At 37.8% G+C, this 21938-nt stretch overlaps 1 protein-coding gene across 1 annotated transcript in view; it reads right to left on the bottom strand.

Annotated features, from left to right (window-relative positions):
* The window catches only part of LOC150103221 (solute carrier family 66 member 2), a 456400-nt gene that overhangs the window by 108696 nt on the left and 325766 nt on the right, over positions 1–21938 (bottom strand). Inside the window, exon 6 of the mRNA XM_090397709.1 lies at positions 9961–10232. Coding sequence (XP_090253835.1) covers positions 9961–10163 — 203 coding nt within the window. The 5' untranslated portion in view covers positions 10164–10232. The remainder of the gene's footprint in view (positions 1–9960; positions 10233–21938) is intronic.

Here is a 21938-nt window from a genome sequence, read left to right as displayed (position 1 = left end):
TAAATATCTATCTCCGAACAAAATTTTCATCAGTTCGACTTTTGACAAAATATCTTGGACAAATTGGAAACAGCAGGGTTTATCATTCAGCTGTAAAGCCTGCACAATCTGCAGTTTGTAGGCATGGAGTTGAGGGTGGTTATGAACAACTCTCCAAACAGATGTTTGTGGTATACCTAATTACAAAGAAGTTTGTCTAGTTCAGTGTTTCCCAAACTACATTCCAAGAAAGACCAGTGTTCCACGGAAAATGAATGTGTTCCATGAAAAATTATCAAAATTAATACGAGCTTGGAATGGTTTTAAATGCTGCGACAAGTTCAGACATGTTTGAAAATCAGGTGCTCCTCACTTTCCATGTGGATTGTGCTATTAAGGCTACTGCGCACTGGCCTTGACTCGGTCGATGGCTGACAGCCACCTGCAGTTGCTGACACCTCTGAGCACGAGTGAAGTACAGAGGTATCTATTCTAGGAAATGTGCAGTCACAAACAAGGTTAATGCAATGTGCTGCAACCTGGCATGCCTGTAGTGTGCGGTTGCATTTTTGCAATGTGATACAGCCTGGTGCAGCGATAGTGTGTGCTTAGCTTTACATTGAATATAAGACTGATGATACTCGACTCTAACCAAGTCATTCTGTTAAAATTTCAGGATTTGTGAAATGTTCCGTCATAGGAAAAGTTGGAGAAATCCTGGTCTAGTTGATTTTTGTGGGCATTAATAAAATCCTTCCTGGATTCAATCAACTTCTTCCTGTGAAGTGCTCAGTCTTCTTGCCTTTTTTTTTTTTTTTGGTGCTGAACACCACCAATCTCTTGAAATTGTTTTAATCAACATCGAATAGCATTATCTGAAGATGGATGTTTTCCATACTGAGTTATGTAACGACACTGCATGTTGATAATGAACTTTGTTTCGAAAAATCAAAGTATGCGCACTGCCTTCTCCTGAACAGTGACCATTTTAAAGTATAATGTCATTATCTCCCAGACATCAATGTTGCAAGTATAGCAATGACAAATAAAATGTTTTGAGTTACACTTTCATATTCTGTAAGCAGTTTTATTTTGTTTCCAGTGTGAAAATTATAGGCCAGCCATAGAAACACCAAAAATAATTTAGAATTACCCTGTATATCATAGACACATAATTTTGTTTTGCCTAATTTTGCCATTAAACGTGATCCAACTGAAATCAAAATTAAGTGGATAAATTTAGCATATATAATGAATACTATCCAGCCAGAGAGAGAGATAGATGTTATCATTATGTATAATTTCAAGAGTGTATTGCCATACTGGATCCTTACAAATGGTCCTAGTGAAGTGTGAGAGAGAGAGAGAGAAAGAGAATGAGAATTAAAAGCAGAATGTGTGGAGAGAGAGAAATAGAGCTGCTGAGAAAGAAGATGGAAGGAATGAAGACTGTGTTGAGGAGGGTAAATGAAGATCTTGAGAGGATAGAGAAGTTGGGGCTAATGAGAGAGAGAGAGAAAGAGAGAGAGAGATTGGAAGCCATAACAGTCAGGGATGCCAGTGAGAGAAGGATGAATGAATCTATTCGGAGTGTCATGTGTGGGGATTCAACGATTCAGGATGTGCAAAATAGAGTGCCAGAGGAGTGCTTGACTGGTGGACCAATAGAGTGTGGTAATGGCAGTGAAAAAGGGCAAAAGTATAAAGGAGATGATAGTAATGGTTGGGATGAATCCATATACTGAATTAGGCAGATGAAGGTAATATTATTTATGCTGGCCAGCATGAATTTGTTAAAGGGTATTCTTGTTTTAATAATCTGGTTACGAGTGGAGTAGATAAAGATAAAGCAAAGACTGTCGTTTTTTTTGGATTTTTCCAAGGCATATGACAGAGTGCCACATGACAAGCTGATTTTTAAGTTGTATCATATGAGTTTGGGTATCAGGTTAGTGGATTGGTGATTGCCTGAGAGAATGATGAACGTACAGACTGTGGATGATTTTAAGGAATGATATGATAGACTTTGTGCTCACTAGTGTTGACTTCCCATGATGAGTCTTGTGACTCCATGGGGGGTTAGGAAAATAATAATAATAATATTTCTGCATGAAGAAAGGAAGCCCATAAAACTAAGACTTAAAGCTAAAATGACAAGATACCCGAAGACAAAAATGACGAACCATTAGTGTTGAAGAGCCACTTCGAAAAACTACTGAATAATTCATGAGTAAACTTAACTACAGATGCTTTGCCAGAAAAAATAATCCAAAAAGAACTTCCATTATTTGTCATTAGGTGTCAAGTCACCCTCCAGTTGGTGAGAGTGAGACCATGAAGTGATTACCTGGTGGTTGCTAGCAGTGTGAAAACCTCTGTGAGAAAAGGATATATATGGAACAACAAGGCTGGTAACTATGAAAAGCTCAGGAGAGAGCTTGCAGATGTAGCATGGACTGAGGAGTTAGCTGGAAAAGATATCAATGCAGCTTGGAGGATATTAAAGAACTATCTAGTAGAAGCGATGTATAAATATATTCCAAGAATCAGAAGATAAAATAAGGTAGGCGTAAAATGGATGAATGAAGAGATTAAACATGAGATACAGAGGAAAAAAGGCATTATGGAGGCAGCATAAGAAAAGTGATAATAACCAATTCCATGAGGATTACAAAGACCAGACAAGGAGGGTGACTTGGTTGGTTGGTAAGGGTAGCAAAAGTTAAGTATGAGCAGCAGTTAGCTAATAAAGTCAAAAAGAATCCAAGGGCATTCTTTTGATATGTAGCCAGCAAAAAAAGAAGAACTACTGGAAAGATGACATTAATTTGAGAAAATGGTATAAGGACAATTACTGTGGAAGATATAGTGGAGATACTTGATAAGCAGCTCATAAAGTTCTTTCATTCTTGTGCATGTGACATCATGGAGAGAATGAGAGCAGTTGATGATGGGGAGGAGAGACTGATTTTAAGTGAGCAAGAGGTGTATGGGGAATTGAGCAAACTTGATGTTAATAAGGCTGTCGGGCTTGATAATATATCACAAGTATTCTGAAGCAATGGACCAGGGAGTTAACATCTGCCTCAACATATTTTTTTAATCTGAGTCTTGCACTGGTTCGAGTTCCAAAGGAGTGGAAGGAGAGCAAGATTGCGCCACTTCATAAGGGAAGTGATAGAACTCGGCCATCAAATTATAGGCCTATCTGTGTGTCAGGTGATGTGGTAAAGTTGTTGGAGAAACTGATGAAAACTAGGATCCAGAATTGTTGATTACAATGGTATTATCTCTGATGGACAGCATGGATTTGCCAAAGGGAAATCATGTTTTAGTAGTCTAGGTGATGGCTTCCTCGAACAGAGGAGAGGGATACACAGTAGTATACTAGATTTCGCAAAGACTTTTGATAGATTACCACATGATAAGTTGATAGTAAAACTACACAGATGGGGGAAGATTGAATGATTGAAATGCATTGCCTCAGAACATGGTGTCTGCAGAGAATTTGAATGAGTTAAGGCACAGTGTGATAAACTGTGTGTGTGTGAGTGAGTGAGAGAGAGAGAGAGAGAAAAGGGACCTCCTATATGAGTCTGATTCCATCAGGGGTCTTAGGATATGTTATGATTAATTATTCTAGAAAATGAGAATCTAATTTAAATGAAATTAATTTAATATCAACCACTCCTGTTACAAGTTTTGTGCTTGTGACACTACAGTTTAAGAAATCATTAAAAACAATGACTTGTCAAATTATGAATATTTTAATCGAATAAATAGAATGCAATTTACTATACACTTCATTATTCTTTTATAATGGAGATGTAGCAAATGCCATATTCATATATCAAAAAAAAAAATCAGCTAACGCCTTTTATTTCCTTATAGGGAGTAGGCGAGGCCTTTATATCCTATCTAGCTTTTGGAGACTAAGTGGGCAGTTCAATCTCCACTGGTAGCCAATCAGAGATAGCTGGCCCATGTCTATCACTAATTATAGCATTCACCGATGAAGAGGCTGGCAAACAAGTGCTGCCATCTCTTGGTACCTAACCCTAACAAGATTATATCACTGTCTGAAATAATGTGGATACTATGGTCGATTTTCTTGCATTTATGGGATGAAAAACCCGATTGCCCATGCCAGAAATCAACTAACTCGGGAACCAGTCGAAGAAAGGCTTAAAAAAAGTTCCTCCAGTCAGTGACCAGACTTGAACTTAAGTCAAACTTCGAGCAGCTAAGTGCAGAGGATGCAAACATCACTTCCACTCAGCTAAACAGGCCTAATATATATATATATATACTAGGGGACCCCCCCGTGTTCCGGACTGGTAGGCCGGTTCTCCTTGAATTCTGATGACTCGAATTTTGAAGACTCGACACTCAGAGTAGCCCGAGTTTCAAAACGTTTCAAATAACTTGACAAAAATAACTTGAGAGTGAAAGTGAGAAGAATGATAGTGAAAGTTGGACGTATGTTGGACCGAAAGTACGGAAACAAAGAAGGATGAATGAGAGGGAAAGTGAGAAGAGGGGGTCGAGAGTTAGAAAGTTAGAAAGATTTAATGATAGAGTGAATGTGTCGCGAGGTTCAGAAGGTGAATTGGATTGGATGAAGCAAGAAATGAAATGGATGCGGAACGAAATTAAGAGAATTCAGGTCAAAACTATTAAAATAAATCACGATGGCATGAAAGAGTTAACAAAAGATGAGCGAGTGGCGTTGTATGGCGACTCCATTATTAAAGGTGTGCTAGAGGATAAAATGCACAAGGTATGTTTTCCAGGCAGTAAAATGAGTAGAGTGATTGAGGCACTGAATATGAGGCGGGAACGAGCAAAAGAGTTAATTGTATTAATTGGTACAAATGATTTGAAAGAGAACAAAGAGCATGTCAAAATGAATGTCAGGAGACTGCTTGGAAAGATAAAGGAGAATAGTGTGACAGGAAGGGTGGTCAGTGTGTTGCCTAGGTATGATTGTAGTGAAATGAGGTGGAGAGCAAGGATTATGAATGATATTCTGGCTGAAATGTGTGAGGAGATGGGAGTACATTTTGTTAATGTGTGGAATGAGTTTGAGGGACGAAGTGAGCTGTATGGGAGCGATGGACTGCATTTGAGTGGTTATGGTGTGAGTCGCTTGGAGAGACTGCTGCTGGAAAGTGGAGAAGTGAATAGAGAGAATGAATCAGATCGAGAGGGGAGTGATGTGGAAGAGCAGGAGAGTAAGACAGGAGAGATTGAAGGAGTGGAAATGAATGGGGAAGTGAGTGGTATGAGTATAGAAAATGAGAGAATGGGTGTGCAAGAGGAGCAGGGAAACGGGGGGGGGCTCAGGATGGACAGGGATACACAGCGTGAGAAAGGTGGATGCTCCAAGAGGAGGTGAGAGCATGTGTAGGCAGGAAAGTAATGGGATGATCAGGGATCAAAAGGAAACAGATGGAATTGCAAAGGGTTCTAAAATGAAGAAGCAGAAAGGGAAATGGCCCCAGTCCAGCATGGAGAGATCACATCGAGTGAGTGGTATCAGTGGAACTAGCTGTAGATCCAGAAATGAGTTGTTTGTATACCAATGCTAGAAGTATAAGAAACAAGGCGGATGAAATGGTTGCACTAATTGCGTCTGTGCACCCAGAGATTGTCGGAATAAGTGAGACATGGTTAGATGAGGATGACATCCTGATAGGAATAGAGATGGAAAGGTATGATGTGTTTCGTGAGGATAGAAGGGGTAAAAAGGGAGGGGAAGTGCTATTGATGATAGAGAAACAGTTATGTCCATACAAGGTAGAGATGCAAGAGGGAAATGGGGCCAGTGGTTTTGAGGCAGTATGGTGTGAGACAGAGGTGAATAGAATCAAATACTTGGTGGGATGTTGTTATAGACCTGGTAATGTGGATGGTGGTGATAGTGAAATGTATAGTCAAATAAGCCAAGCAAATAAGAAAAGGGTGATCATTATGGGGTGATTTTAATTATGGCAATATAGACTGGAATGAAGAGATAGCAACTGGAAGTAAAGAAAATGAGTTTCTTGAGTTTTTGAGGGATAACTACCTCAGACAGTATGTAACAGAGGGCACAAGAGGATTAAGGGTCTTGGATTTGGTCATCTCATCGGAGGATGTAATTATCAATGAGGTATCAAATCATCCACCAATAGGTGAAAGTGACCATGAGGTGATTACCTGGGTGGTTGCCAGCAGTGCGAGGACCCCTGTGAAAAAAGGGTATATGTGGAACTACAAGGGGGGTGATTATGAAGAGCTCAGGAGACAGCTTGCAGGTGTAGCATGGAATGAGGAGTTAGCTGGAAAAGAGATCAAAGCAGCTTGGGGGATTTTCAAAAAATATTTAGTGGATGCAATGTCTAAATGTATACCACGGGTGAGAAGGTTAAATAAGGTAGGTGTGAGATGGATGAATAAAGAGATTAAGCATGCAATACAGAAAAAAAGGGCATTGTGGAGGCAGCATAAGAGAAGTGGAAGTAACCAATTTCATGAGGTCTACAAAGACCAGGCAAGGAGGGTGACTTGGTTGGTGAGAGTAGCTAAAGAGAGGTATGAACAGCAGTTAGCTAATGAAGCTAAAAAGAATCCTAGGGAGTTCTTTCGATATGTAGCCAGCAAAAGAAAGAATGATTATGGAAGGATGACATTGATTGGAGGAAATGGTATAAAGACATTTTTTGCAGAATGTGTGGTGGAGATACTTAATGAGCAGTTCATAAAGATCTTTCAACCTTGTGAATGTGACTTCATGGAGAGATTAAGAGCAGTTGATGGGAAGGAGAGACTGACTGTAAGTGAGCAAGAGGTGTTTGGGGAGTTGAGTAAACTAGATGTAAATAAGGCTGTGGGACTTGATAATATATCACCGCGTATTCTGAAGGAATGTGCCAGAGAGTTGACACCTGCCTTGACATATTTTTTTAATACGAGTCTTGCACTTGGTCAAGTCCCTAAAGAGTGGAAGGAGGGCAAGATTGTGCCACTTCATAAAGGAGGTGATCGAACTCAAGCATCAAACTATAGGCCTATCTGTGTGTCAGGTGTTGTGGTTAAGTTGTTGGAGAAGCTTGTGAGAACTAGGATCCAGAGTTGGGTTGACAACAATGGTATAATCTTTGATGGACAGCATGGATTTGCTAAAGGGAGGTAGTGTTTTAGTAATCTACTTACTTATTACAATAAAGTGACTGCTTCCTTGGACAGAGAAGAAGGATACACAGTAATATACTTGGATTTCGCAAAAGCTTTTGATAGAGTACCTCATGATAAGTTGACAGTGAAACTAGAGCAGATGGGGTTGGATATTAGATTAGTGCGTTGGATTGGAGACTGGCTATCTGATAGGTATCAACAAGTTGTGTATGGGGGTGCAATATCCAGGAAAAGGAAAGTCACTAGTGGAGTGCCTCAGGGATCTGTTTTAGGGCCATTACTATTTAACTTGTATATTAATGATATTGGCGAAGATTTGGATGGAGATATTCAGTTGTTTGCAGATGATGCAAAGTTGGGACGAACCATAAGGAGTAGTGAAGATGTTGTGGCCTTGCAAGAAGACTTGAATAAATTGAGTGCTTGGGCAAGCAAATGGGGATGTGAGTTCAATGTTGCAAAATGTAAGGTTTTAAAATTTGGAAAACAAAGATGGAGATGCAGAATTTATGCTTGGTGAGAATATATTGTTGGAAGTAGAGGAAATAAGAGATCTGGGAGTGATAGTGGATAAGGATCTAAAATTTAGGGGACATATCGCCAAAATTGTGAAGACAACACAAAAACTTCTGGGAATGATGAGGAGGACACTGACGTGTAGAAGTAGGGAGATTCTTGTTCCATTGTATAAGGCTTTGATTAGGCCACACATGGACTATTGTGCCCAGATTTGGTCACCTGGTTTTCAGAAGGATGAAGAGATGTTGGAAAGGGTCCAAAGGCTACTGACTAAGGTAGTTTCTGACCTCTGGAATGTCGAGTATGAGGAAAGATTGAAAAGATGTAATTTGCAGAGTCTAGTGGAGAGAAGGATGAGGGGAGATATGATAGAGACCTACAAGTTGGTAAGGGGTTGTTATAGGATCAATGGTGGAGAAGTTCTACAGAGAATAGTGGGAGATCAGGGGAGAACCAGAGGTCATCCCTGGAAACTGTATAAAGAGGGTGTGAGTAGGGGAGTGAGAGGCAGGTTTTTTTCGTGCAGAGTTGTGAATGATTGGAATGCCTTGCCTGAGAGTGTGGTGTCTGCAAGGAGTTTGAATGTGTTTAAGACCCGGTATGATGAGATGTGTGTGAGATAAAAGGACCTCCTAGATGAGTCTTTGACTCCATGAGGTCTTGTTTAATAATAATAATAATAATAAAAATGTTACAAAAAACATTACACAAAAACGTTACAGCCTACATCCGTTTCAATCCGACGTCACATCTGTTTCCAATTTCAGCTTATCATTTTATAGTATAGAGTAGATATTTGATTATAATAAATCTAATATTTTTGTTTTCTGATTTGTTATTTATTTACATAATATTTATATAATACCCACATGAAACAAGGTTCTTAAAGGACTCTTATTTCAGTAATTTGGTATTAAAATATTTTTGGCAAATAGATATCAACAAGTTGTAGAGAGAGAGAGTGAGTGTATTTATATCTATATAATACAGAGTGTTGCAGGATTCTGTTCTGGAGTCATTTAACTTATATGTTGATGATCTAGTTCAAGATTTGAAGAGAGATATTCAATTGTTACACACACATCTGGGAAAGGCAACAGCAGAGAATTCTGATACGACATTCACTTCAGGATGATATGAATAGGCAGGTTTATAAATGGAGGATATCAAGTTTTGCACTGTGGTCAGAGGAAAACGAAATGTAACATATTGTGGAAATATGCTTCACCAGATGGAGGTGGTAAGAGATTTGGAATAATAGTGGACAAAGGAAACCAAAGTTTAGAGGAAGGAAAAACTGTAATAATTATGAACAACATCACAACAATGAGGAATTTCTACCACATTGAGAAGTTATGATAAAAGTATGATTGCGACATTTTGGTGTGGAGTTTGACACACACATAATCTATATTCAATTAGTGTGCCAAAAAGTCTTTAATGTGACAGAAAGTAGAAAGAATTAATCTACTGATATGTTTCTTGAAGAGATAAAAATTGTATTCTTAATAGGTGGGTAATTAAGATTGTGCCAGAACAGTGGACTGCTGAGTATAAAGAGAGAGACTAAAGGATAATGATAGATTCCTCTTGCTAACTTAGATGGAAACTCATATGCTGGCAAAAGAGAGAAAAGGATGCAATCTTTGGAAGCTGTATAAGGGCACTGTGAAAAAGAGTGTGAGCAGTAGATTCTATGTATGGAGTATGCATTCCCCTGGCCTTGAAAGAATTCAAAGTGAGGTGTGATAGGTATGTGTATGAAATGGTAGGACCCCCCCTACAATAAGTCAAGTGACTTCTATATAATATATTATAATATTATATATAATATAATAATAATATATAATAATAATAAATTCTATATAATACCAATAAGTATCCTTAAATCAATTAGGTGGGCAGTGATTATTTTCATCATCCAGTAAAAGACTATACTCTGGTTGTTAGAGGCCTGAAGTGCTTGAAATATTTCTATGGTCTTCATGTTCTAGGTTTGTACTATAAAGTTTAGAACCTTTTGTTGGCAGGACTGTCAGTTCTTCCAGTGTAAGTTTCAGTATATTATGACTTATATTTCAATATATTTATAATATGACTCACTTCCAGTAAATGGGGAATGAGTGATTGCACACCACCATTCACCCCTCCACCACAACACAAACACTTCATTATCTGGTGATTTCAATTAGTCATCCTACCTCAGTCTTGACAGATGAAACTATGTAAAATTTCAATTTTACATTCAAATGTTATTTTATAAGACACCATGATATTACTTACCAAAATAGTATTCTTAAGATATTTGCAACAAGAAGGGTAAGGCAGACAAACGTAGAAAAGCCTTCAATATTTCCTGTCTTTTGGATATCTCGATATTGAGGTATGAAAGGAATAACTCCTCCAATTGTCATTATTGTAGAAAATGTCCATGAAACAACTGCAGTTAAAGAAAAGTCTTGAAAATGCTTTTCTACTTCATCCATTATGAAGACACATGACTTCAGGTTTTATTTTATAGATATGCAATGTTCTTTTAGACTGCTTAAATATATCTGCAAAGACAAGATGCAGCATACTATAAACATATAAAACTTCTTTAGGTAAAATAAAAATTTATCTTTATATCCAATTCAGAATTTCAAACTAGGTTAGATGAAAAATTAACTATTCCAATGGGAAATTAATTTTTTCCTCTTCCCAAAAAAGCAATACACAGACTTTCTATAAAATTAGTGTTAATGATAGGAAGAACAAAGTCTGATTAGCATAAATTCAGGATAAGGACAGTGGCAATGATTTGAGAGGCAGTGGATTTGAGGTGGAGACAAACAGGACTATATACATATAGCTACAGTTGGCTGAAAGCCAAAGGTGCAGAAGAAAACTATGAAATGTACAGGCTAATTCAGTGAGTACAAAGTGAATAATTATTAATTATAGGCAATTTTAACCAAGGAGAAGAGAATGAAGGGTATGGAGGAAGAAAAGTGAACTTTTAGAAGATAATAATAATAATTGTTATTACACGGGCACCTTCATGGTGTCTGAGGACCCATTGGGAAGACCAAGCTAGCCATTATTCACATAATATCTATTAATACCCTCTACAAACCCATTATTGAAAAGCACTTATGACCACATATGGCAACTCATCCCACTCATTCAACCCTATAAAAAAACAACAACAAAAAAAAAATCTAGTCCTTATGCATTTGTAAACCATATGCTTACAAAACTTCCTGAGGAATACTCCTTGTTCTCTCCCTTCTTTCATTTTCAGTATTGGAACATTCCTTCTGCTTTTTAAAACATCCTTCAGTAACATCTCTTCTATATATATATACACACACACCCTCTTTTTTGATTATCAACCAAGCTTTGTGATCCATAAAACTTGAATCATAAGAACAGTATACATGTATGTTTCCATCTGATCACTTGTCTCTGGATCCTCTCTGCTATTTACCTATCCTCAAGACATCTAGAAATAACTTAGACAAGCAGTACAAGTATAATTACCTTTGAGAGAATTATAATGGAAAGGGCTCAGAGATTAAGAAGCATACCTGGTGATATCATGAATGAGTGACCATGTAGTGCTAATTCAAAAGTGGTTAAGTATGTAGAAATTAATTTTAGTTAGGAAGAATTGTGTAAAACTTCAGAAATTAAATCACAATGAATGTGGAAGTTAGCCCATTATAATTTAATAAACTCTGAAAGTAATGTGAAACAGTAATGGCATATGGAACAATGTCTAACAAGCATTTCCAGAATTAATGTGAATAAATCAAGTGAGAAATAAATGAATAAACAGCATAATTAAGCAAGATATGAGTAAAAAGAAAACATTACCAAGGGAAGTTAGGGGGAGATGAACAGGTGCATAAACAGTACGAAATGCAGACAGAAGAGCGACAGGCACAGTAAGGAGAGCAAAATCAGATTATGGAAGGAAACTTACCAATCCGAGGAAATCTCAGATAGTTTTTAATCCTGTGGTAATAAAATGGAGGAATGATTATGGAAGAATAACTTTTAAATGACAAAGGAAAGGTAACTAAAAATCAGGCAAAAGATTATTATAATTATTGTCATCATCATCAGACCTCCATGGAGTCAAATGACTCATTGTGAGAGGTCCCTCTGCCATGCATACAGCTCCTCAAACTGTGCCATAAATACATCACAGTCTCAGCACTTATCACTCTTAAGACAATACATTCCAATCACTTACCACTATCCATGAAAAAAATCAGCTTTCAGTCTTTTGCTAATATCCTCTTGATAGAGCTCCCATGGATGACTTCTTTCTCCCATCTTTGCTATTCTATGAAAAACCTCTTCTACAATACATTAATCTAGTAATAACTCCTTACCAACTTATGTCTCTATCATATCCCCTCATCAATCCTATAAACTAGACTCTGTAAATTGAATTTTCTCAACCTTTCTTCATATCCAACATTTCTGAGACCAGAAATCATCTTAGTCAATTGCTTCTGGACCTTATCCAATATTTCTTCATCCTTCTAAAAACAAGGCGACCAAAATGTGCACAGTAGTCCATGTGTGACCTGATCAAGGCCATGTATAATGGAACTATAATTTTACTTCTGCATGTCAGTGTTTACATCACTCCTAGAATCCACATACTCTACTCACAATTTCTGCAACATGTCCTCCCCTAAATGATGATCATCATCAAATTCCTGATATGTATCCTCAGGGAAGTACAGGATATTATGATAGTGCTACATGAAAAAGTTCATTCATTACCGACTTCCAATCAACAATTTTCTTCCAAATTAATCTGTTATCTGTCAAGATTCCCACATTATCAGATCTTATATTTCTGTCTTTTAAGGTACTTTTTTACTGTATCAATCTACCTAAATCTTGGTCTTTCTCTAGGTCTTTTTCCTGCCAACCTGGCAAAGAACACTTGCTTTGCTAAGCAAACCATACCACCTGAAATTAACTCTGCTAAAACATTAAATGTGTAACAATGGAAAGTTCTTTCCTAATATCCCAATTTTTATAACATGGTACTGCCATTAATGCCATCTCCTCACTTCCCTAATCTTTCTCAGAACTCTCACATTTGTGGTCTCCAATCTTTGATTACGTGTTTTATTTCTAATCCAACTCCCAAATCCAAACAGTAGAAGAGAGGGAATGAGAGAGAGTTATGGGAATGATAGAAGAGGAGAGAATGGAAACAGTCAGAGAGAGGGAATGAGAAGAATGTGAGGGAGTGCTGGAATCAGGGATAGAGTGATGCCAGGACAGCAGGTAAGTAGGGGGGGGGGGACACAGAGTGAAAGAGTTAGAGGAGAGAGAGAGATGCAGGTGATCAAGAACAGAATGGTAAGAGCTGTGATGTATGGAGACTCAATGATCCATGGTGTGCAAGATAGGATGCCAGAAGAGCGTTTGCCTGGAGGAACAATAGAGAGCGTGGCTATGGCAATTAAGCAGGGTGAAAGGGTGAATGAGATGGTGGACATGAATGACTTGAGAGGCAATGTAAATCAGGTGCCGAGAGAGAGAGATCTGACATTCTTGCTTAAGGCTGTACAAAAGAAAACAGAGAGAAAAGGTGTGTGTGTATGTGTGTTTTGAGAGGGGATTGGAATATGTAAATGCTTGGAGGGCATTTGAGGACAGAAAGGAACTGTATGCAAGAGACCGCTTGCATTTGAATGAAGAAGGACGTAGGCATCTAGAGAGATTGCTGTTTTCTGAACGAGTCGGTGTGTCAATTCAGAGAAACTAGAATTCCCAGGGTGGATGGTAGCAGGGGTGGCCTCTTGTGAGAATGGGTGCTTGGGGGAAGGGGGATGACATCAGGCAACACTGAGTCCAGTGGAGTCTGGAGGGAATAATGATAGGTATAGAAGTGGTGACATTTTCATGCTTTATACTGATGTCAGGAGTATCCAATATAAAGGAGATGAATTGGTGGTGCTGATAGCATCAGCCTGGCCAAAGATTCTTGCGATTTTTGAGATGTGGTTCACAGAAGATGACATAATGACAGGAAAAGTAGCAGCATAAATCTACTTCTTTTCATAGCAGGATACGAAGGGAAAATGCAGTGGTGGAGTACTGCTTATGTAATAGTTTTGAAAGCATTTAGTGCGAGATAAAGGTGGGTAAGACAGGATATTTAGTGGGGTGTTACTACAAGCCAAGGAGCACAGAGGGTAGGGAGCAGGAGATGTTTAGGCGGTTAAGCTTGGCAAGTGCAAGAAGAATGATTGTTATGGGAGATTTTAACTACTTCTTCTTCGGTGCATCAATCCGAAAATTGGTAAATATAGCAGCACATCACAACATCCTGTCTTGTGACTTCCTTTTTATCTCTTCATAACTCTTAGCGCCAGTTAGCATCATTATGTTATTTATATATGAAATTCTTGGTCTGCCTTGTGGCCTCTTTCCTTCTACTGTCTGTAATCAGTCCCCCATGCCTCAAATGGTGTCCGATTAGGCTTTTTCTTCTCTTATTGATGTGTTTCATTAATGAATGCTCTTCATGAACTATATTCAGAACTTCTTCATTTCTTTTCTTTTCTGTCCAATTAATTTTCATCATCTTTCTCCAGTGCCAAATTTCAAATGCCTCCAACTTTTTCGTGTCTTGTTTTGTTAGAGTACAGGCCTCACAACCATATAATGCAATGCTCCATATGTATGTTTTCACTAGCCTTTTTTTGAGCTGGATGCTAAGTCCTTTAGTGGTAAAAATGTTTCTTCTGTTATAGAATGCTTTTTTGGGTAGGATTATTCGTGCTTTTAATATCTGATTGGTTTCTTCCATCTTCTGTGATAAGACTTCCAAGATATTTAAAAGAGGATACCTGTTGTAGTAGGTTATTATTTATTTCCAGGTTTATTTTCATTGGATTTGCTTTACTTGTAATTAATAATTTTGTTTTCTTATAATTAATTTTTAGGCTGTACTGTGTGAAGATTTCTTCCATCTTTGTTAGGGTGGCTTTCAGTTTGTTTTCATTATCATCTAAAACTGCTATATCATCCGCAAACCATAGCCAGTTAATATCAATTCCATTTATCTTAGTTCCAGTTTCTATTAGTTCTTTCAGTTTATTTATTGCATCTTCAATGTACAGATTAAACAATATGGGTGAAAGAGAGCACCCATGTCTTACACCTCTACGTATTTTTGCTATTGCGGTTTTTTTTGTATTGCTGGCTGCTTCTATTAGGGCTTCTTGATGCTTGTAAAGATTAAATATGAGCCTTCTATCTCTCCAATCTACCTTTATTGTTTTTAGGAGGTGAAACATTTGATTCCAGTCAATACTATCGACGGCTTTCTCCAAGTCAAGAAAGACTATCAGAGTATTTTGATTTTTCTCCAATCTTCTTTCAATAACTGTTCTTAGAGCTAGGATTGCTTCTCTTGTCCCCTGCTGTTTCCTGAATCCAAACTGGTCATTTCCAACATATTCTTCAACCTTCTTTGTTAGTCTTTTTTGTATAATTTTGTGTAGTATTTTTGAAGCATGTGATATTAAATTTATTGTTCGATGATTTTCACACTTGTTTGCATTATTTACTTTAGGAATGGGTATGATAGAGCATTGAGTAAAATCTTTGGGGATGATCCCTGTTTCAAAAATATCCTTTATGATCTTGAAAAGGTATGACTTAGTTATGTTTCCTGAGTATTTTATTAATTCTGAGGGGATGTTATCAGTGCTGGTGCCTTGTTGGCTGACAATTCATTCTGCTATAGTAGTTAAAATTCAAATTAGAATGAATTTTAACTACTATAGCAGTATAATTTGGGAAGTGGAAAATGCATGTAGTCATAAGGGAATGGAATTTCTAGAATTCTTGAGGAACAAATATCTTAGGCAACATGTAAAAGAGGGAACAAGAGGTTCAAATGTTTTGGATTTGGTCATAGCATCAGAAGAGCTGATAATATCTCTCCCCCAAATTGGAGAGAGTGACCATGTGGTTTTTGACTTGGAAGATGAATAGACATGCAGGTGTATCAAAGAAAATGGAATGTATGTGGAATGATAAGGCAGGTGATTATAATAGTCTTAGATATCAACTTAAGGCATGGAGGGCAGAATTGAAAGGCCGGAATGTATCATTAGTGCTTGGAAAATTGTGATAAGGAATATTTGTTAGCAGCAATAGTAAGCTGTATTCCATAAGTGAGGAAGAAGACACAATTTGGTGTAAAGTGAATGACAACCAATATCAAACAGGAACTGCAGCTGAAAAAGAGATTATGGAAGAGATATAAGGAGGAGTAGAGAGCAGATGCATGAAGAATATAAGAATCAGGCCAGGAGAGTGACTAATATGGTGAGGAAGACAAAACTGGAATATGAGAAGAGATCCAAAGAAAATCCTGGGGTTTTTTAGCTATGGGGCCAGTAGGAGGAGAAATGATTGTGGAAGAATGACATTATGGGATAAAAATGGGAATAGAGTGACTGATACAGAGGACATAGTGGAGTTGTTCAATTAACAACTTATTGGAGTATTTCATTCTGGAGAAGTAGGTTTTAATACTAGAGGGATAGGGAAAGTTCACAGTTTAGAGGTGAAAGAGGAGAACGTGTTCCAAATACTGAGTACTCTGGATGTCAGTAAAGGATGGATGGCATTTCACCACGAGTTTTGAGAGAATGTGCCAAAGAACTGACAGCTCTGTTGACCTGCGTTTTCAATGAAAGTCTGGCTATGGGAAAGATACCCAAGGAATGGAAGGAAGGTATGATAGTGCCATTGCATAAGGATGGCAGCAGACTGGAAGTGTCTAATTATAGGCCAGTTTGTGTGTCATCAGTAGTTGTTAAGGTCTTGGAGAAATTAGTGAGGGACCATATACAGCACTGGGCAGATGTTATCTATGAGGATCAACATGAATTTGTTAAGAAGCGCTCTTGCTTTAGTAATATAATTGCCTTTTATAATAAAGTGACAAGAGCAGTTTGATGAGGGAAAGGCATATACTGCCATTTTTTTGGATTTTGCAAAGGTATTTACAGGGTGCCACATGATAGGCTGATACTTAAGTTGTAGCATGTGGGTTTAGATGTCGGGTTAGTCAACTGAATTAGCTGTCTGATAGGTATCAGAGAGTTGTGTATGGTGGGGTTCCACAAGACTCAATAATTGGATCTGTATTGTTTAACCTTTATATCAATGACACTGTCAATGGATTGCAAGGGGATATTCAGTTGTTTGCAGATGATGTGAAGCTGGGAAGGGTTATTAGTAATAGTGCAGATGTGGCAGCCCTGCAAGAGGATTTGAATAAACTAGACAGATGGGCAAACGAATGGGTGTATTAGTTTAATGCAGCAAAATATAAAGTCTTGAAGTTTGGGATACATTGATGGGAGGCTGCATACTCGATTGGAGGAGCTGTAGTGGAGGCACTGTCGGTGCCAGATTATTTTGCATCCTAGGCAAAGTTTACAAGTGCATCCCTTATTTCACAAATTAGATATTTTTTAAAATGAAATTTTAAATATAAAAAATAAAATAATTTTGGTAAGGAACAAAAAAGAACCAAGAGTTAAATAGTAAAATAGTGTGATGTGTGAGGGATAAGGAAAAAGAATCGATACCTAAATCATATATCACTAATTAATTTTGATAATTTTGTATGAATAAAGTATAGCTTAAAGTTTTGCACCCCTTCATGGCTTGCACCCTAGGCAGTTGCCTAGTTTGCCTAATTGGTAACGCCAGCCCTGAGTGGAGGAGGTAGGGGAGACGAGGTCTGGGGATGATGATTGATGACTGAAATTCAGGGAGCATACTGCAAATGTGGTGAAGGTAACCCAGAGGACACTGACCTGCAGAGATAAAAGAGTTATTCCATTGTACAAGACCCTGATTGACCACACTTAGACTATTGTTCTCAAATTTGGTCCCCAGGATTGAAGGGGATAAATTAACTGTGAAAAGGGTACAGAGGCAGAAAACAAAGATGGTTTCAGGACTATACAATGTTAGTTATGAGGATCGGCTGAGGGAATGTGGACTGCAGAGTTTGGTGGATAGAAGAAGGAGATGTGATATGATCAAGACTTCAACTGTTGAGAGGCACTTACAAGGTTGACACTGGGGAATTCTTTCACTTGGTGGAACAACAAGAAGGAGCAATGACAAGGGGCCATCCCTGAAAGTTACGAAAGGAAGCTGTGAGCAAGAGGGGTGAGGAGTGGTTTCTTTGCATGGAGGGTGGCTGAACCGTGGAATGCATTGCCTGATAGTGGTGAGAGCAAGAACGATCAATAAGTTCAAGGAGTGATACGATAGACTGTGTGTTTTCTAGGAAGGAAAATGATGAGTCTTTTGACTCCATGGAGGCCTGAATAATAATAATAAGTTAAAATTGGCTTGAACACTTCCATATAAATGTATTTAGTTGACTTACCACCATACTAACTTTGCTAATTCTGTTGTCTATTTAAATATTTAATTTGCCATCTTCACTAAAAGTTGTGCCTAAATAGCCGAAATGTTTTTCTTATTCTATAGGTTCGCCATTCAAGATACAGTCGATGTTTTCAATGTTTCTGCCTATTTTCAATGTTTTTGTCTTGCAGATTTTCATATTCAATTTATCACAAACAATTATTCAATAATGATAATAATTTAGCTAGAATCTTACAGACTTGTACTGGATTTATTTAGAAGTATAACATCATCTGCATAAAGTAAAGAGCTAAGATTAACGTCGCCAATTTTGATATCAAATTTAATCCCACTTTCCTTCATAATGTGATCCATATAAATAATGAATAACAGTGGAGAATGTGCACCCATGTCACATACCTGATTTAATATCAAACCATTTTCCTATACCTCCTACAGTTCTAACTGCTAACTTACAGCTTAAACAGACCAAGTATTGCTTGTTATAATGTCCTATTTACACCATATAATTATAGCATTTTGAAGAGCCACATACCTTTTCTAGATCTACGAAGCTTAAATATAAGTATAAGTTGGATCTTATACAGATCCACCTTATAATCCCATGATTTTTCAGCTATTTGTATTAAAATGAAAATGTGATCCTTACAACCTCCATTTGGCCTGAATCCAGCCTTTAACCAGTTTCCCTTCCATGATTTTTCTTAGCTGTTTCAAGTACAACTGCATCAGGAACACTCAGTAGGGAAATACAGTACTTCTGTAATTCTCACATTGTTTGTTATTTACCAAGTTTCCCTTCCACAATTTTTTGTATCCATTTCTCAAGTATACTTGCATAAATCTTATCAACAATCAATAGTGAAATACTTTGGTAATTCTCACCATACTAAAAAGCTGCTCAACTTTGATTCATTTTAAAACTTTCTTACACATTCTTCTTTTTTTTTGAAATTCAATTTCATTCTTCTTCTTACACATTCTTCTTCTTTTATGAAATTCAATTTCATTCTGCTCAAAACTACATGGTGATCACTTCAAATTTCAAACCTTCTGTATACTCGTGTCCTAAACCATTGGGTAAACATTGCTATAATAATTTTCTTATTTCTTGCATCTTCTCTCCTATGAATTTGTGCATATTTTTATGTTGGAACATGGTGTTAATAATAACTATTCCATGTCCTGAACAGAAATCCAGCAAGTACTTACCATTATTATTAGTATTGCTCTTTTTTACAAACTTTCCCAAAAGTTTTCTATGTGTATGGTAATCATTTCCTACTGTTGTTTAGATCTCCAACAAGAACCAGCTTTCCTTTTTTTTGTTCTGTCAGCTGCCTTCCTCTAATGGCTCAAAGAATTCCTCCACTTCTTCATTAGTAGAACCTTCAGCAGGACCACAGGCACAAATCAGTGCAGTTCCTCCTTCTGATATTTTCCGACATCATTCAACTTGATATTGCCTGCCATTCAAGAAAATTATTATCAATTCCTGCCAAGATTTATATTCCAATAAGGAATATAAATCTCTGCAGGAATTGAAGAAAAACAAAGAATTAGTAATCACCAAAGCAGCTAAAAGTAACGGAAAAGTAGTACTTAACCAAAAGGATTACACAGGTAAGCTTAATGCTCTATTATTAGATCGGGCTACTTACCTCCCTATTGAATACAATCCCACCAACTCACAAATTAGAAAACTCCACAGGCTCCTTAAGAAGGTAACTTCTTGGCTTGTAGAAGTCACTAACAAATTAAAACCGTTTAACTCCATCCCCCCCGTCCCATATATATGGACTCCCAAAAATACATAAAGAAAATGTGCCATTATGTATCCTAGTGGATTGCATCAATTCCCCCACATACAAATTAGCTAAACATTTGGCCAAAGCACTCACATGCTATACTGGCAACACACCATCACATGTTAAAGATACCAAGCAATTTTAAACCTGGTTTTACTCCATTTCCCAAGTAAGCAAACAGACTAAAAGTCAAGTTTGCACCTGCAATTGATGCAAGTCTAACTGATCCCACAGGTAGTGCAAGACCAGGGCAACTCGTGGCAAAGGTGGAACAAGCTCCAATCACTAATCTTAATATTTTCCCTTAATGCCAAAACACATCTCCAAGAAGAGGATGTATGATGTTTTGTATTAAAGGCAAGGGGCCACTACCCAGACCGGTTTCGACCTTTATTGAGGTCTTGTCAGTGGGAGCTAGGCTAGAAATAGAAATACCAAGATTTAGTAATACAGAGCTTGTAAGTATTTCGCCAAAACAAGTTACCATAAGGGGTTTTAACCTTATTAAATAAAAATCTCTGGAGGAGATATAAATGTAGAAAGTATTTTTACCTTGGGTATAAATATGTTAAAGATACCAAGCAATTTTATCATACCCAAGGTAAAAATACTTTCTACACCATCACACAAAAAAAACTCAAGTTCACCCTGGAAAAAGAGGAAAACAACAACCTCCCTTTCCTAGACACACTAGTCACCTGCCAGCCTGATGGAACCTTTGTTTTCTCAGTTTATAGAAAACCCACCCATACAGGCAGATACATTCAAAAACAATCCTACCCCCCCCACAACAATATGGAGTTATTAAGACACTACACAACAGGGCTAAACTTATCTGTTCAAATGACAATGCCCTAATCACAGAACTAAACCACATCCTCAACACTTTCTCAGCCAATGGCTATCCCCACCCAAAAAAATATTGAAACCAGTAAACCACAAACCCCTCCCCCGCCCTTCACAACAAGGATTACTCTAAATCCATCACCATTCCCTACATCCGAGGCACCTCAGAAAAAAATTACCAAAATCCTAAAAAAACATGACTTGACCTCTTGTTACAGACCATACAGAAAATTGGCGTCCCTCATCCGCTCCACTAAAGACCAACCACTTGCCTTAGACCTACCTGGTGTATACCAGGTGCCTTGCAGCTGTAAGCTGTCCTACTATGGCCAAACAGGCAGGACAGGGAATATCAGAATGTCAGAACACAAGGACTACATCTGGTTTCACCAGTACAGCCACTCTGGTCTTGCAGACCATGCTCTGGATACACGCCACAGAATACGGTGGAAGAAAGCCACGGTAATACACCGTAGTAAATTCAAATTTGAAAAGCTATTCATGGAATCAGCCTCAGCCCTAAGAAACATGCCAAACCTCAACAAATTTGGTTGCATGAGACTGCTCCAAATTTGGGAGTCTTACATCAGAAAACCTTCAGCCCAACGGCCAAGAATACCTACTTAGCCTGCTAGGGGGCACCATCAGGACTTTTAGGAGAAACCATAGCTTCCTGCTTTGTCCTCATTTACTATGTGCAGTGCCTGCATGCGTGTCTTTATTTTAAGTTCCTGTGAAGATGGCAACGTGAGTTGCCGAAATATTGGAAATATAGATTAAAGTTTAATTTAATTTATATCCTTTGTACATTGTAAATTCCTTAAGTTATTTAATAAGCATACCATATTTAGAGTATATGGGGGGGGGGGGCATGGAGTTAAACAGTTTTAATTTGTTAGTGACTTCTACAGTCTCTTTGCAAAGAAAAGTGCAAAGAGAGCTGTGGCAAGGGCAAAGGTGAGGGCAGTTGAAGAGGTTTATGAAGTACTAGAGAGAAACAGTGGTGAAGCTAAGTTGTTGAGAATAGCGAAAGCTAGAGATAAGGCCTCAAAAGACATAACATCAGTTAAGCAGATAAAAGACACCACAGGAGTAGTACTGCGAGAGGAGGACAAAATCAGAAGAAGATGAGAAGTACTACTCCTGCACCGGTGCTTA

This window comes from Typopeltis vanoorti, chromosome 9 (genome assembly GCF_054136105.1).
Source record: "Typopeltis vanoorti isolate ZY-2024b chromosome 9, IOZ_Tvanoo_1.0, whole genome shotgun sequence".
Classification (NCBI taxonomy): Eukaryota; Metazoa; Arthropoda; class Arachnida; order Uropygi; family Thelyphonidae; genus Typopeltis; species Typopeltis vanoorti.
This window is presented reverse-complemented; position numbering and strand designations above follow the sequence as displayed.